At 44.8% G+C, this 16,824-nt stretch overlaps 2 protein-coding genes across 2 annotated transcripts; one reads left to right on the plus strand and one right to left on the minus strand.

Moving 5' to 3' along the window:
* Window positions 1-193: 193 nt before the first annotated feature.
* tas1r1 (taste receptor, type 1, member 1) lies at window positions 194-6,740 on the plus strand. Its single transcript, XM_019868092.1, has 6 exons — window positions 194-631; window positions 1,014-1,320; window positions 2,255-3,016; window positions 3,516-3,737; window positions 4,670-4,790; window positions 5,701-6,740. The coding sequence occupies exons 1-6, from the start codon at window positions 387-389 to the stop codon at window positions 6,624-6,626; spliced, it is 2,583 nt and encodes an 860-aa protein (XP_019723651.1). The 5' UTR covers window positions 194-386; the 3' UTR covers window positions 6,627-6,740.
* A 3,787-nt stretch (window positions 6,741-10,527) lies between these two features.
* On the minus strand, window positions 10,528-12,236 carry her12 (hairy-related 12). The gene is made up of 2 exons (XM_019868091.1): window positions 11,948-12,236; window positions 10,528-11,348 (listed from the first exon to the last, which is right to left on the minus strand). Exons 1-2 carry the CDS (start codon window positions 12,011-12,013, stop codon window positions 10,965-10,967), a joined length of 450 nt encoding a protein of 149 aa, XP_019723650.1. The 5' UTR covers window positions 12,014-12,236; the 3' UTR covers window positions 10,528-10,964.
* Between the last annotated feature and the right edge of the window lie 4,588 nt (window positions 12,237-16,824).

Below are 16,824 nucleotides of genomic sequence, written 5' to 3' on the forward strand. Positions count from 1 at the left end.
GCAACTGAAAAAATAAGTTTCAAATATCAGCCGAAGTGCAAACCACACATGCATAAACATTCATTTTCATGATGGATGTTTCAAACGCTGATTAGGATGTTTAAGCCTAGTAAATCCAGGAAAATCTCCTTCTTGTGCAGAATTAATGCAGGTTTTATTCATCAAAGACTAAACAAAAAACAAGAAATGTACCATTTTCAAAAACAACAATCGAGAGGGCCTTTTCCACTGGTTACAGCATTTATGCGACATGTTAAGTACGCTTCAAACATACAAATTAGACATGCAAATCCACGCTACTCCCCCGAGAAAGATGCAAAAGTGATCCTATCATTTCAGTGCCTTAAACTCACACCTGGAAAACTTCCCTATATACCTTGGCTTCCATGTGCAGAGTGGCACTTCCAAGTCAGCCTTTTATTTTGCATTCAACGTACGTTGATATGTGGGTGACACTTCGAGGTCTCTTCTTATGTTGCCTGCTGCTGCAGGTGACTGATGGGGAACTGGACTTCACCTCCCGGGGAGAAGGACTACATCTTCAGGGAGACTTCTCCATTGCTGGACTCTTTCCTCTGCACGACACAAATGGCCCAAGTGCTGGTTTGCCCGCTCTGGGTCCATGCAATGAGTGAGTTGACTGAAATAACATCAATGCTAGTCTATGGGGCAAGTATATGGGATAGTTTATCATTTTTGTGATTTTATTGACTGTCTGATGCATTTACTAAGCATGATGCAGTAAAATGAGTTATGATTCCTATCAAAAATGTTTATTAAATATTAATAATAATACAAACGGGCTTTAAACATGCCATGTATCCCATAATTGAATAAACCTGGACAGTTTACATGTGAAACACTCCAAAAACAAACACACCCACAAACACACACGCTCCCACGTGGGAAGAAGCTGGAGTACCTCGAGGAAACCCACGCAAGCATGAGGAGAACATGATTTGACCCTTGAACTTCTGAATATTGATTCTAATGTATTTGTCTTTCATTTATAGAGGCCGCCACAACAAGCATGGCTTCCACATGATGCAAGCCATGCGTTTTGCGGTTGAGGAAATCAACAACAAGACTGGCGCACACCATCTCCTGCCAGGAGTCTCACTCGGGTACCGGTTGTACGACATTTGCTCTGTTCCGGCCAGTGTGCTGGCCACCCTGGACATCCTGGCCGAACAGTACCGCGGCTCTGCTGCCAACACAGAACCAGCCCTTGCCAACATGACCGTGGCTGTCATCGGACCCGACAGCAGCAGCAAAACCTTTACTCCTGCCGCTCTACTGGGGGCCTACCTTGTGCCACAGGTAATTCATATTAGCAGAACTGTTTGAAATGAATGGAAATCCGTTCCAGCTGCCCACACCAAAAAAAAAAAAAAATTTAGAAGTGTTTTATCCTGGAATAATTAGAATCTAAATATCATTGAATGCTTCACTTCAATTGACATTGTGCTCCTCCTTCTGCTCTTCATCCCTTGTGTTAACAGGTAAAACTAGCAGTTTCCATTTTCTTTCGCCTACTCTAAAAAGGATAAAAATGAATAAGATGTATAAACTAGGTTGGCCAGCTGACCGGCGCTTACTGCCCAGCCGAAGGCGGGAGTATGGAGCAGCATTTCCGGGTCATTGATTAAAAGTATGACGTCCAAGTAAATAAATAAACACATAAATAAATAGATAAATAATTTGGACTTGGTCAAATTAGCTCGCATTCTGAAAAAGTGTGGTAACCCCTGACCTCAAGACTCCTCAATCCTGAATTTTATTCAGGACTAATATTGGTTGTTTTTCACAGAGGGCAAAGCATCAATGCTTGTGAGTATGTTTATATTATCCGCCTGTATGTGTTGCTTCACCATTTGTGTTCAACTATCTGCTACTTAAAAGGTTACAACACCGCCACATAGATGCCATTGGTTATGATGTTTGGTCGGACAGGAAACGTCAACTGGGAGTGGCAATAAAGAGCATGAAGCCCCTTTTTTGAAGAACTGTTCACAATTTTGGTCAGCCAAATGAATCTACAAAAGTTTACTTGCATCTCTGATTAAAAAAAAAAAAAAAAAGTAAAAATTTGTTGACCAGTATTAGCAAAACATTTAACAATTGGACATGTGCATTGACAAAGTTTAGAGAAGATCAAATGAAGTTACCCTTGAAAAGGTTTTGTGCACTTTAGGTTCATCCTGAAACGTAAAAGGCCAGCTCGTGAGTAGCGTATGTGTTCTCTTTACCGCAGATCTCTTATGAAGCATCAAACAAAAAGTTGAGCAACAAGGTCCTCTACCCGTCCTTTTTCCGCACCATCCCCAGCGACAAGAATCAGGTGGAGGCAATCATCCAACTGCTGGTTCGTTTCAACTGGACCTGGATCGCACTGTTGGGCAGCGACAACGATTACGGCCTGGATGGCATGCAGAGCCTGTCCCAGCGGGCCGCGGCGCACGGCATCTGCGTGGCCTACCAGGGAATCATCCCGGCCTACAGCAGTGAGACGGTCGACCTGATGAGGGGCATGGTAGCGGGCATACTGAGGGCAAAGGTCAACACCATCGTGCTCTTCTCCAGTAAGTCCAAACTCAGCGGCTTTTTCCCATTCGTTATCGAGGCTAACGTGACCGGTAAGGTGTGGATTGGCACGGAGGATTGGTCGGCTGCCACGCGTGTCTCCGGAATCCCCGGGATCCACACCGTCGGAACTGTGCTCGGCGTGTTCATCAAGCACGCGGCAATAAGTGGCTTTTGGACATTCGAGAGAAGCGTCCTGGAAGCTTCGCTGCGTCGCGGGGACGCCCAGGCGGGTTCGGGCGTCGCCGGCGGGGTTTGCCTGCACAGCACCGACCTTTTCAGCCTAGCCAGGAACAACTTCACTTTGGAGAAGTATGACATCACGTCGTCCTTTAACGTATACAAGGCGGTGTACGCAATTGCCCATGCTCTCCATCGACTTCTTCAATGTGACACCGGACAGTGCCAAAAAAGGAGAGTGCATCCTTGGCAGGTCAGCTCTGTTGTTTTGTTTTTGACTAAGATGAAAGGCTGTGACTGGAATCATTCAGTCATTCCCTACTCACTAATCAGGGAAAAGCGATTTTTCTTGCTTTGCATACTGTGTCTTTCCCCACACCGATAAGACTGGTTTTAGCATGTCAAGTAAATTAAAGGGGAAGAATGTCAGAGTAACAAAAATGCTTGATTTTCGAAAAGGGAGAAAGGCCTCGCTTTCATCAGCAGTCCCTTCACCGAATGTTAAATGAATGAAATAAAATAAAAATACAACATGCATGAAAGATGCGTTATCAGAATACAATCAAGATAATGACACCCGTAGGCACGTGGTGGATGTCTATTACATTGCACAAGTAAATACTGTGATACCCCAATCAGTGTTCACATCTTGTCAACAAGTCATTTGTGGGCATTGAATTTTAAATGAGTGACACACGACGGATTCCCGACACAACCACAGTCTTTTCTTCACTAACTCTCTTTGCTCTTAGCTCCTGCCCGTGCTCAGAGACACGAGATTCTCTCTGGAAAACACTTCTGTGTACTTTGATGCAAACGGCGATCCTCCCACTGGATATGATATAGTGACGTGGATTTGGAGGGGGACGGAGTGGTCCCTTCGGGTGGTGGGCTCCTTCCAGCCAGATCCCCTTCAGCTTACACTCGATGAGGAGGCCATCGAGTGGCACAGCACCGGGACGACGTCCAGATCAGTAAGCTTTAGCGTTGTGCCTTTTTGTTACTGGGGTGGTCAGGTACCCTCAAGAGAACATTTTCTGTGAAACAGTACCAAGCAGTTATCTTGGAGTTGAATGATTAACTCTGTGGGGCACTGACCTAACTCACAAACTTTTTACACCAAAACTACCACCTCCAATATTACTTGGCTGTGCAAGTGCCACCATAATGACCAACATTAAAATGCAATCGTGTCGTGGGCAAAGTGTTCAAGTTCGACGGCACCTAAACACACCTGGATGTATTCAAATACTTCCAAAAGGTTAGCTAAATACTCTAAAATCTACTGAAGTACGCCTTAAAAGTTACCCTAATACTCTTAGAGTTACAAAATACTCTGTAAGTTACCCAATTACTTGGGGTGTGCATCTCTCCAATACAGGACGATTTAATATTTACCCCGATACATGGGGTGCAATACGATCAAAGAACGGTGCATTTGGAAGTGGAACGATGAGCTTTGATTTGATTCGCACACATCTTTTATAGCCAAACCAATTTTCCAATTAGAATCGGGTTTTGTTAGACCGCTATTAATTACTCTTAAAAGCTATGAAATAATCACGAAACATCACGTAAATACTCCTCCATTTATGAACTGCTCCCCAAAAGTTACCTACTCTTAAAATCTAGACTAATATGTAAAACAATGCTCTTTTTCTTTATGAAAAATATTGTGGTGGTTGCCAGCGCAGTTGACTCGTGGTTAGCACATCGGTCCTCAGGACGAGATCATTCTGTGTTTGAATCGTCGTCGAAATGAACAAGCCCCTTCTGAAGGAGGAAACATGTATTTCAAAATATATTTGTTCGAGTTTTAAATTTTAAAAAAATGGATCAATCTGATCTGCAACGTATACAAGAAGAGGTAAAACAGACTTTCTGGCTTCCTGTGTCTTGTGTTGAGGTGCCGTTGTCCATTTGTTCTCCGCCATGCCCGAAGGGCCACCGGAAGTTGATGAGAGGGCAGCACACCTGCTGTTTCAACTGCCAGGCCTGTCCTGCTGGCAGCTTCCTCAACATAACTGGTATATATCTCAACGTCTGTTTTTTTAAATTACCAATTATCCAGTCCAGTGTGACGAGACAACCGTGAAGAAACCCACTGTTTTCTAACCACTGTTTTTATTTTATTTTGCGGGGAACCACAAATTACGACAGTAGCACTGCTATTTTTATATTGACCAGCAGGTCGCGCTAAACACTAACACAATGACCAGCAACCTATCCAACAGATGGGCCGATTCATTCATTCATAGATGAGGGGAGAAAAATACGCAAAAAAGTCTCATAGCTGTCACCCTGAGAAGGAAGTAGTATATCAAATGGATGAAAAGACCAAAAAATGATACCCACACTACAAATGAAAAATACGAACAATAATGCTTTTCTATTTTGGGTATGTACAATGTGACTTGAGCATTCCTAGATGAACCCAAACACACCCTAAAATTGAAATTACTCTTAAATGTACTCTGGTACTCCCTTAAAATTACCCAAATACTCGTAAATCTAATGAAATGAGCCCGATATGTTCCCTAAATATGCTTAAATCTGTTGAAATACTTAAGTTACTTAAATACTGCTACATTTATGAAATTTACGGAAATACTCGTCAATCTATGAAACACTCCTTAAATTCTTAAATCTATTGAAATATTCCCCATATAAATGCGACCTAAATCTACACGTGGACTCCCTAATTTAAGTTGTACTCTTAAAATGCATGAAATACACCCTGAAAGTTACCCAAATCCTTATAAGGGTACAGAAATACTCTCTAATTTGAAGATTTAATTCATAGCACTTGAGGGAGCCCGCATACCACCGGTGGTACTCATACCACACGTTGAGATTTAGTGACCGAAGAGATTGGGTGGGTCTGTCCATGACATCCATGACAGGAATCCTCGCTGACGTTAAATCTGCTCTTCCCAGAATCCACTCAGTGCCATCCGTGCCCACGCGAGCAGTGGGCTCCTGCTAGCAGCGAGCAGTGTCAGGATCGGAGGGTTCTGCTTCTGGCCTGGGACGCTCCCCTGGCTGTGGCGTTGCTTTTCTTCCTGGCTTGCTGCCTCCTCCTAACGTCCAGCTCGGCGGCCATCTTCCTGCGCCACCTCCACACTCCCGTGGCCAAGTCTGCCGGGGGACGCACCTGCCTGCTGATGCTGGCCGCCCTAACCGCCGCCGCCTTGAGCTCTCTGTGCCATTTCGGCCCCCCATCTCGCGTGTCCTGCATCCTCAAGCAGCCATTGTTCGCATTCAGCTTCAGCGTGTGTCTGGCCTGCATCACCATGCGCTCCCTTCAGCTGGTCTGCATTTTCAAGCTGGCCTCCAAGTTGCCGCCAGCCTACGACAAGTGGGCCAAAAAACAAGGGCCCGAGGTGACCATTTTCATCGTGTCGGCCATCACTTTGCTCATTTCCGTGACCCGCGTAGCCCTCGACTCACCTGAGCCGTCCCAGGATGTGGACTTCTACAAGGATAGGATTGTCCTGGAGTGCAGCAGCACCCTGTCGTTCGGTGCATGTGTAGAGCTGGCGTACATGTCGCTCCTCAGCGTGGTCTGCTTCTCCTTCAGCTACATGGGCAAAGACTTGCCGGCCAACTACAACGAGGCCAAGAGCGTCACCTTCAGTCTCATGGTCTACCTCTTCTCCTGGATCAGCTTCTTCACCGTCTACCTCATCAGCAGAGGTCCTTTCACCATGGCCGCGCACGTCTTTGCCATACTCTTCAGCGTCCTGGCCGTCCTGGGGGGCTACTTCCTGCCCAAAATGTACATCATCGTACTGAGGCCGCAAATGAACACCACCACTCATTTCCAGAACTGCATTCAGATATACACCATGAGCAAAGAGTGACCGCTAAGTGGGATTCTCTCGTATTTAGCTCACAAGGAGTGCTGGGATATAACAAACGGGTACAAAGTACAAATACTTTGTGACTGTACATGGATTAAAAAAAACAACGACTACTTTTTGGCCGAAAACAATAATTTCAGTTGGAATTGTGTTTTTAATACATATTTACAGCAACAATGTGAGTTAGCACAACAAAGCAGGTGAGATGATTGCTCCAAATCGTGTGTGTGTGTGTGTGTGTGTGTGTGTGTGTGTGTGTGTGTGTGTGTGTGTGTGTGTGTGTGTGTGTATAAAGAAAATAAAAAGTTGGCATATTCTGCCTGTGCCTGCGTGTGTTTTCTCTGGGTAGTCCGGTTTCCTAACACATTCCAAAAAAATGCGTGGAAGGTTAACTGATCGCTCAAAATTGAGGGTGTACCCACGCCTATTGCTCGCTGGGATGTTAAGGCGCCCACAAAAGGAAGAGCGGTACAATGGCCATTGAACTGAAGCAAATAATGTGGCAAAAACCTTCTTTTGAATCTGTGTGTGTGTGTGTGTGTGTGTGTGTGTGTGTATAAAGAAAATAAAAAGTTGGCATATTCTGCCTGTGCCTGCGTGTGTTTTCTCTGGGTAGTCCGGTTTCCTAACACATTCCAAAAAAATGCGTGGAAGGTTAACTGATCGCTCAAAATTGAGGGTGTACCCACGCCTATTGCTCGCTGGGATGTTAAGGCGCCCACAAAAGGAAGAGCGGTACAATGGCCATTGAACTGAAGCAAATAATGTGGCAAAAACCTTCTTTTGAATCAAACTTGTATGTCAAAGTACCACTGTACTATCCATCCATCCATCCATCCATTTTCTGATCTGCTGATCCGCACAAGAGTCGTGGGGCGTGCTGGAGACTATCCCAGCTGTCTTTGGGCAGTAGGCGGGCGACACCTTGAACTGGTCGCCAGCCAATCATGGGGCACACACAGATGAATGACCATTTGCGCTCACAATCACACCTAGGTACAATTTAAAAGTGTTCAATCAGGCTGCCATGCATGTTTTTGGAATGTGGGAGGAAACCGGAGTACCTGGAGAAAACCGGCGCAGGCACGTGGAGAACATGCAAACTCCACACAGGAAGGGGAGTCGAACCCTGGACCTCTCCACTGTGAGGTCAACGTGCTAACCACTGGACCAGACGTAACATCTTAAATATGTTCAACACCACTTCCAAATCATTTTTTTCCAAATTATTCTTTTATTATATATATTAGTTAATCAAACTAAGGCATTTTCTATTTTTGGGGAGTCAAAAACAAGCGGTATAGCTGCTAGAAACCAAACTGCAACATCTTTTCGAAGAGATCATTTAACACTTTGAATAAAGGCACAATTGGCCTGTCTTCTTTCTCTCTCTGTCTCTCTCATACACACACACACACACACGCACACACACACACACACACACACACACACACACACACACACGTACACACAATGCTGTTAGCCGGTGTTTGTGAGAGGAGATGAAAAGGTCCTTTGTGGCTGGGAGGTCAGCCCCATTGATGAGTAGACGTGTGAGTAGAGTCCAAGCGGGGCTTTCCCACAGTCTGCGCCGCGCTCACGACTTCGTGTGCTCGGTCAACAGGCAAAGTGTGCCTCCGATCAACAGGCGCCGCTTTTATTGGAGGCCACTAAAGTGCAGTTGGACACACTGGAGATCGACTTCTGCAGCTATTTTTTTTTTTTTTTTCCGGAGCAATTTGAAGAGCAGCTGCCAACATTACTGTTCCGGTAACATATGATCCTGTTTTGAAACTGTGAATCGAAACAAATATGATGAATCGACAAAACGCAGCTATTTCCGAATGCATCATTCATCCATTCATTCATTTAATTTCAGTAGGGCTTATTAAGCAGGGAACACACTGGGCTGGTCAGCAGCCAATCACAGCGCTTCATTCATCACATCAATTATCCAGGCAGTATTTTTCCCTGGTGGCCTCCTACATGCATTCAATTCAGCCTTTAATTGTTGAGAGACTCAGACTGGGATCTTCGACCTGTGTATGGGATAAGAGATAAGAGCAGTGGGCTGATAAATGGATGACAGCCTATCATTCTGTATCTAATTTAGATCCTTTATCTCCCCTGGCCAGCCCAGCGTCTACTCTGCCCCACCTTGGAGTTATTGATGTGTCTCTCATTGTTACTCTGGGCCAACGCCCTGTGTGGTCACATGAGCAGGTGATGTGTATCCAGAAGAAACACAAACATGGTTCCTTGCTCTTTGACAGGCCGAGAGAGCTGAGAGAGAGACGTCAAAGTACAGCGACAGCATGTTGGAGCTTCATTCCAAAATGGAATAAATAACAGTTTGTTGCTCCTAAAAAAATCGAGACACAACACCCCCATAATGGCAACAAAAATGTTTTAGACACTTCTAAATTTCCCACGTCAGCCATATTGGTTTAGACATTGGATTTTTAGAATGGGCAGATGGGACCTATGAAAGAATTAAAAATGTGTATGTAAAATATGTGTTAATTTTAGTCAGAATCGGTGTGCAATATTTCTGGGTAAAGTTTGGTTTTGCGCCGGTACCAACCTTGCCAGTATCACAGATACTTTTAATAATGAAGGTGGATTAAATTGCTGAGTGTATTTGTATTACTTTTATTGCTCTCAGAGTATGATTGCTCATTACTATCCAGATATTGATCGATCAGCCCACCAATTGTAATATACTTTTGTCTTAATTCAAATTGGATATGATTCATTCTGATTCACGAAATGAGTGAATCAGAAAATAAAATGTTAAATGAATGAGATTATTTTGAATCAATGAATCCTTGTTTTCGTGAAAAATAAGTTTACAAATTAAGACAAATTCAGATGGCCAATTATAGGGAAAAAAAAGGCCCAGTAAAATGATTGCAAATTTCTTGGCTGTTGAAAAAAAAAAAAACATTCTTGGTGGGTCGTAATAAAGAACGAAGACGGGCCACACTCGCACACACCTGGTGTAGTCACTGAATAAAAAAGTGGTGGTCCTAGTATCATGTAGCCATACTGTAATAATGTGCGTGTGTTTGTATGCATATACAAATAACAAAAAAAAAAAAAAAAATGAAGATTTGATCTCAACATTCTGTTTCAATGTGACTCTCTCCCTCTCTCTCCCTCTCTCTCCCTCTCTATATATATATATATACACACATCTTCATCCATCTATCCATTTTTTTAATCAGCTTATCCTCATGAGGGTCGCGAGCGTGCTGGAACCTATCTCAGCTGTTATCTGGCAATAGGCTTGGCAGCCAATCGCAGGGCACACATCGACGAACAACCTATCCGCACTCACAATCACACTTTGGGACAATTTGGAGTGATCAATTACCCTGCCGTGCATGTTTTTGGAATGTGGGAGGAAACCGGAATACCCGGAGAAAATCCAGGCGGGTAAGGGGAGAACATACAAACTCCACACAGGAAGGCCGGAATCGAACCCTGCACCTCTGCACAGTGAGGCCGAAGCCCTAACCACTCTGCCTGCGTATCATCCATTCATCCATCCATTTTCTAATCCGCTTATCCTCACAAGGGTCCTGTGTATCATCACAGAGCAAAATAGGATGCTCAAGTTACCTTGACAGACTTGCAAATCAACACTGCTGGAGTGTGGTCCTCAGTATGTGTGTGTGTGTGTGTGTGTGTGTGTGTGTGTGTGTGTGTGTGGGTGTGTGTGTGTTAGGTTACTATTTTCTCCAGCTTTTAAAAATGTTTTTCCATTGGAGGTTACATCATGTTATCTGTACAAACGGATGAAAAAAGAAAATCAGGAACTCCTGTTGATCATGTCAGAAAAAAAAAAGACAACACCTTTTTCGAGAGTCATAAATATAGAGGAAATGATTTTTTGGGGTAATGATTGTTTCATTTTATTGTTAATTGTCGTACAAAATGAGTTTTAAGAGCACAAATGTCATAGCAAAACCAGTAACGCATTCACACACGGACGTCACATGACTCCACATTCTATAATTTGGCATAGTTCATCCGACAATAAGAGAGAGAAATATTCTCAACATGGGCTGTCAGTACGACGCAATATGGCAGAGATACACTGTTACAATTGGGCAAGATATCAAAACTCCACTGGAGTAAACGAGTCAACAAAACCATCATCACGCCAAACCGGAGAAAAAAAAGGTTGAATGGTGAATCACAGTCAAAGCGAAGGTTTTCGAGACGAGTGAGAGGCTGCGGCGTCGACAACGTCTCCATCAATATGAGGAGACCTTGAGGCAGGAGCAGGGCTAGAAATGTACTTCCGACTCATTGAGGAGTGGCCCAACTCTTCTACCAGGGCCTCCACACTGCGCCGCCGTTGCTCTCCCGCAGCCTGGTGCCTCTGCTGGGCGAGCAGAGCGGAGAGGAGGCGGGGTCCCCTCGGTGCATCTCGGCCCGCAGCGAGGCCCCCGTGTTGCTGGGGCCCGCCGAGAGGAAGTGCAGCGAGTCCCTCCAGCAGTGAGAGTAGCCCCGGCTGAAATCGGCGCCGCTCGCGCCAGCGGCGGGCTGCAGCTGCTGCCTCAGGAAGCTGACGGTCATCTCCAGGATGTCGGCCTTCTCCAGTTTGGAGTTGGGCTCTTGCTTGTGGAACTCTTTCTCCAAGATGAGCTTGAGCTGCTCGATGCAGCTGTTGATGCGATCCCTTCGCATTTTCTCCACCACGGGCTTTCTCAACTAAAGAGGGGAAGAGAGGAGACGGGGAGGGTCAGCGGCCGCGCTGTAATGATGGTTGACCTCAGAGGGCCATCATGACTCAAGGTGTCGAATTCTGGCCACTGAAGCAAATTAAAGTACTCAATGTGTATTTCACGTGTCTTGCTAAACGGAGGCGTTCTTTCATTTTGGCAGAGTGTCCAAACTAAAAGTGCCATTTTTCTTCACTTTTAACAGATATTACAAACATCTTTTGACCAAGCCCCCTCTTAGCATTTATGAAGCATCCGTCGTAACCTGATTTCATGTTCTGTTTCACAACAATCAAATCCAGTGGAAATGGTGCTTATGTAATCCTATGATGAGCGTAATTTCCAAAGTTATCACATCGTCATAACGGCACTCTGAGGGAAACCGTAGATTACACAGAGACCTCTGATCGAAATGTACAGTATAATGACATCATCACAGAATTAAACATAAACAGTATTAAAAAAATAAAATAAAACTTTAGTAACAAGAAACGGTTGCACTATCACAAGATTTGTAAAGGTTGAGCCGGACACCTGCGCTCCATCCTGACATACAGTACATCTGCTGTTCAACGCTCCAACACTTACTTTGATGTCTCTCTCGGAAATCCCAGCGTGTTGCATGAAGGAGAAGTTGGAGGAGCAAGGTGCCATGTCTCCGCAGTTGTAGAGGAGAAGCTTCTTCGGTGACAGTAGTGTTCGCTCTGGTGTCTGTGCAGGGGTTGCTCCTCTTTTTATAGGTTGACATTAGCATAACAAAGGCATGTGGCTCAGGCCGGGCTGGGGTTCCCACACTCTGACCAGTGGGACTCTCAGCACAACAATAGGAGAGGCATCAATAACCCAGAGGTCATGTATCTGTGCCGGGCATGTTTCTCAAGATAAGCAACGAGTGATAAAGCAGGGCACGGTCACACATCGCCGCACATTTCTGACGAAAAGACAATATCGGAGAGCTCAAAATGAGAGGAAGTGACTTGGGGCTGTGGCTTCAAAGAGGGCTAAGGCCAAATGCTACTGCACTAAAACAATATAAAGTGCGATTGTGGCATACAAACACGTAAAATGTTCCTGGGGAACGGGTGGCACACTCTCTTTATTTTAGAATAGAAAGAAAGATAGCAAATTAAAATGTCTAGCTATCTATGTGTCGATCTATTCTCCACACCGCTTATCCTCATGAGGGACACGCCCGTCTGAACCGGTTGCTCGGCAATCGCAGGGCACACATAGATGACACATTCATGTTCACAATCACACCTAGGGATAATTTAGAGTGATCAATTACCCTGCCGTGCATGTTTTTGGAATGTGGAAGGAAAGCGGAATACCCGGAGAAAACCCACACAGGCACAGGGAGAACATGCAAACTCCACACCGGAGCCCAGAATCGAACCCATGACCTCTGCACTGTGGGTCCAACGTGCTATCATCATCATCATCATCATGATTATTATTATTATTAGGTGAGGTCAGACACACTGCACTGGTCGCCAGCCAGCCAGTCACAAGTATGAAGGTTTATTTTTAATCCATTATTTAGAGACACACTGAGACGACCAACCATCCGCGCTCACACTCACACCGAGGGACAATTTTGAGTGTTCAATCAGCCTGCCATGCATGTTTTTGGAATGTGGGAGGAAACCAGAGTACCCGGAGAAAACCCACGCAGGCACGGGGAGAGCATGCAAACTCCACACAGGAAGGCTGGAGCTGGGATTGAACCCGGTACCACATGTAAAATTAATATTTTTATTTTATTTGACATATAATGAAGAGATAAAAATACAATTTAAAATGTAATAAATACAGTTGAACTATTTTTAGGGAAAGAAAACAGCAGAATTGGTGCAACAAATATGACTCCTGACAATCAAATGCTCAGTGGGCTGGATTAAAGACCCGAGCGAGCTGTATGTGACCGGTCGGCCATACTTTGCCCACCCCTGGTCTAGATTAATATACCAAATGAATGAACACTGCCTGTTGTTGCTTTTGAGTTTCTTGAATATTAGGTGTTTGGATTTTATGTTGCATGATGATAATATTTGCAGCACCAAAACACGAGTGGCACACTTTGGCTGCAAGCCATGCGGAAACGTAGTTCGTGTCAGATTAGTGTCAATTTAATGGCATTGGTAGGGCTCCTCTGAGAGAGTAGTGCAGTACTGGAGTAATGGAGGAAGCCCCCCCCCCCAGATGTGAGCGTGTGATGTGAGGAGAACTGTGCGCCCCCTTTCCCACCAATTCCCAACATCAGGGTCAATGCAGTATGAAAGCCGTATGCCACTCCTCCCTGCTCCACTGGGAATGTTAATTGATCTTTTGTGGGTGCAGGGAAGAAGCACACGCGCACACACACACACACATACACACACACACACTGACAGACACGCGCACACACACAAACCTCTGCACTATCTGGATCGAGTCAACTGTCTTCACTGTGATGACCCCAAAACTATCTGTCTACCGACCATCATCCATCCTACTCTCAGTCCAGCCATCAATCTATCTTTCTATCATAAATCCATCTATCTATCCTGAGAATGCTCTTCAAGCAGCAGAAGCTCAAGAAAGCCACGGGCCCCGATAAAGTGGCCCCACCCCTCCTGCCTGAAAGTCTGCGCTGACCAACTGGTCCCGGTCTTCACATAGATCTTCAACAGATCCCTGGAGCTGTGTGAGGCCCCTGCTTCAAACAGTCCACCATCATCCCAGTCCCCAAGAAACTAGCAACATCGGAACCGAACGACTATAGGGCTGTCGCTCTGACGTCTGTGGTCATGAAGTCCTTCGAACGCCTTGTCCTGAACCACCGAAAGAACATCACCGGACACCTGCTGGACCATCTGCAGTTTGCTACCGGGGAAGCAGGTTTGTGGAGGACGTAGTCAACATAGGTCTGCACAACATCCTGGAGCACCTCGACGGCACAGGGACCTACGCAAGGATCCTGTTTGTGGACATCGCAGTGACTCAAATCTAGAGTGGATCGTTGGGTTTTTACACACCCCTGTGGAACAGTATTACTGCAATGATCGTTGTATCCACAGCTCTCTACATACTTGAATAATTGTCGTTGATCAATATTCCACAGCACCAGACACTTTAAAGCACTCAAGGACGTTCTGTGTAATTTCATGCCTAAATTTGTACTACGATTACTGCTACTGGTCACTTAATGGTGGAACGATGATCTGCACCAACTGCACAAATGCCATAGTATTGTGTTGTATTGCGCCACTGATCACTTTATCACTCCTCGATGATTCTGTACATTGTCGCACAGATGTCATTGGGTGGAACTACTGCACAATAGTACCCTTACATTACGGAAAGTCTTTCGATATTCATATGTCATGTCTTTGTTTATCGCAGTTGGTAGTTATTGCAATACTAAGGTAGCCTGTACTACCGGGGACAAATTCCATGTGTGTTCTACATACTTGGCCAATAAAGATGATTCGGATTCTGATCTATCTATCTCTCTATCTATCTATCTATCTAGTTAGCTAGCTAGCTAGTTAGCTATCCATCTATCTATGTATCTCTCTATCTGGCTAGCTAGTTAGCTATCCATCTATCTATGTATCTATCTAGCTAGCTAGCTAGCTATCCATCTATCAATGTATCTATCTAGCTAGCCAGCAATCTATCTATCTATCAAGCTAGCTCTGTCCTTCAGGTTCTCAGCACATAAACACATCTTTCTCCTCGTTGTGGCCTCCAGAAACACAGTAGCTTCATTATGTGTCGTCTTCTTTATGTCTTTCCCCATTCTTGACTGTCTTGTTTGGGCCTGCCAGGGGTCTCTCTTTCTTTTTTTTTTTTTTTGCCCCACACTGTGGGTGAAGACGAGTTCCCCTCCCACTCGCAGAGCTTCGGAATTCCTGCCATAAAGTACGGCTGGTCGGTGGGCGAGAACGTCTTACACGCACGCGCACAAATAGTTGTGAAAGACTTTAGAGGCACTTGACACATAATTCAAGCACGAGACAGCACGCCCCGACCTCCGCGACACAAGTGGGACGCAAGGGAGGGGACAAGGGGGGCGGGGGGTCACCAAATGTGCACCAAGATGAAACTTGCATGAGAACACGGGTTTAGTGGCAGCGGACACCTGCAGTGAAATCAAGTATGTGGGTGCAACGTATTCGCATTTGCATAATTTGGGAAGCAGGCTGCAGCGGCATAATGAACAGCACTTGACTGCGTATTGGAAGCAGCTCACATTCATCCAAGTTAATGATCCCGATTTAGCCTCTCTTGTTTTTTAGGAAGAAGTTTCAACCCTCCCACATTTTCGACTGACGGCAGTAATGATCCTGTTTCAATTCTTCCAAACTCCTTGAATAGGCTCCAGCTCACCTGGGACACTAATATGGAGAAGCGTGACACAAAATGGATGGGTGGGGTAATTTGAGCCATCACATGTGCAACCATGAGATATTTGACAAATAATGTACTGATATAGTCCACTTTTTTTGCATTGGAGGAGAATACTGTAATTGCTTTGTGTTCAACTAAACGGGCCCAGATTTCACACCGCGATTGTAAATTTGAGAGTAAATTTGAGACAAGATCATAAGTATTTCAATACCTTTTGTGACATTTTTGCTTCGTGATGTGCTGAGACATTTTTTTTTCTCATGCAAAATATGTGACCTGGCAAAATAAATATTGGGAAGCGTTCATACCATGCATAACATAATCCAATAATTACCCAGGAATCTGCTTTCATATAATTTCCAGTGTTTCCTTGATCAAAATGTGCCACAAATGCATGACACTGTCTGGAATAAACACATGAAGAATATGTCGGATTTGCAAAACTTCATCTGAAGCTTTTTCTTTATTTTCTTCTCAGGGAAGCACACATGGTTCCTTTTCAAAAGGCTTTCTCTATGTATCTATCTATCTAGCTGGCTAGCTAGTTAGCTATCCATCTATCTATGTACTGTATCTATCTAGCTAGCTAGCTAGTTAGCTATCCATCTATCAATGTATCTATCTAGCTCGCCAGCAATCTATCTATCTATCTAGCTAGCTCTGTTCTTCAGGTTCTCAGCACATAAACACATCTTTCTCCTCGTTGTGGCCTCCAGAAACACAGTAGCTTCATTATGTGTCGTCTTCTTTATGTCTTTCCCCATTCTTGACTGTCTTGTTTGGGCCTGCCAGGGGTCTCTCTTCTCTTTTTTTTTTTTTTTTTTTTTCCCCCCAGTGAAATGGGACTCGATACTACAGCAGGAGATTGTTATCGGGTCAAAAATGTTGCCAAACTGCGATTGATACAATCGCAGCGGGGGTCAAAATGATATCAGAGGACCAAGGGAGCTTGGTTTTGAAGTGCCTGAAAGCAGAATGTTTCCATTTATTTTTTTTTTCTCCCGCGCTGCTGTTCTGTACAACGGCACTGACATGGTTAGGGGAGGGGGGGGGGGGGATCCCGCCAGGTT

The sequence above is a fragment of the Hippocampus comes genome, unplaced genomic scaffold (assembly GCF_001891065.2).
Source record: "Hippocampus comes isolate QL1 unplaced genomic scaffold, H_comes_QL1_v1.1 scaffold157, whole genome shotgun sequence".
NCBI lineage: Eukaryota > Metazoa > Chordata > Actinopteri > Syngnathiformes > Syngnathidae > Hippocampus > Hippocampus comes.

Coding starts and splice junctions, on each gene's coding strand:
- tas1r1 (XM_019868092.1), top strand. CDS start 387: ATGTGCAGAGTGGCACTTCCAAGTCAGCCTTTTATTTTGCATTCAACG. Junction 632..1,013: donor GCTCTGGGTCCATGCAATGA/GTGAGTTGACTG, acceptor TTTCATTTATAG/AGGCCGCCACAACAAGCATG. Junction 4,791..5,700: donor CAGCTTCCTCAACATAACTG/GTATATATCTCA, acceptor TGCTCTTCCCAG/AATCCACTCAGTGCCATCCG.
- her12 (XM_019868091.1), bottom strand. CDS start 12,013: ATGGCACCTTGCTCCTCCAACTTCTCCTTCATGCAACACGCTGGGATT. Junction 11,349..11,947: donor TTTCCGAGAGAGACATCAAA/GTAAGTGTTGGA, acceptor TCCCCTCTTTAG/TTGAGAAAGCCCGTGGTGGA.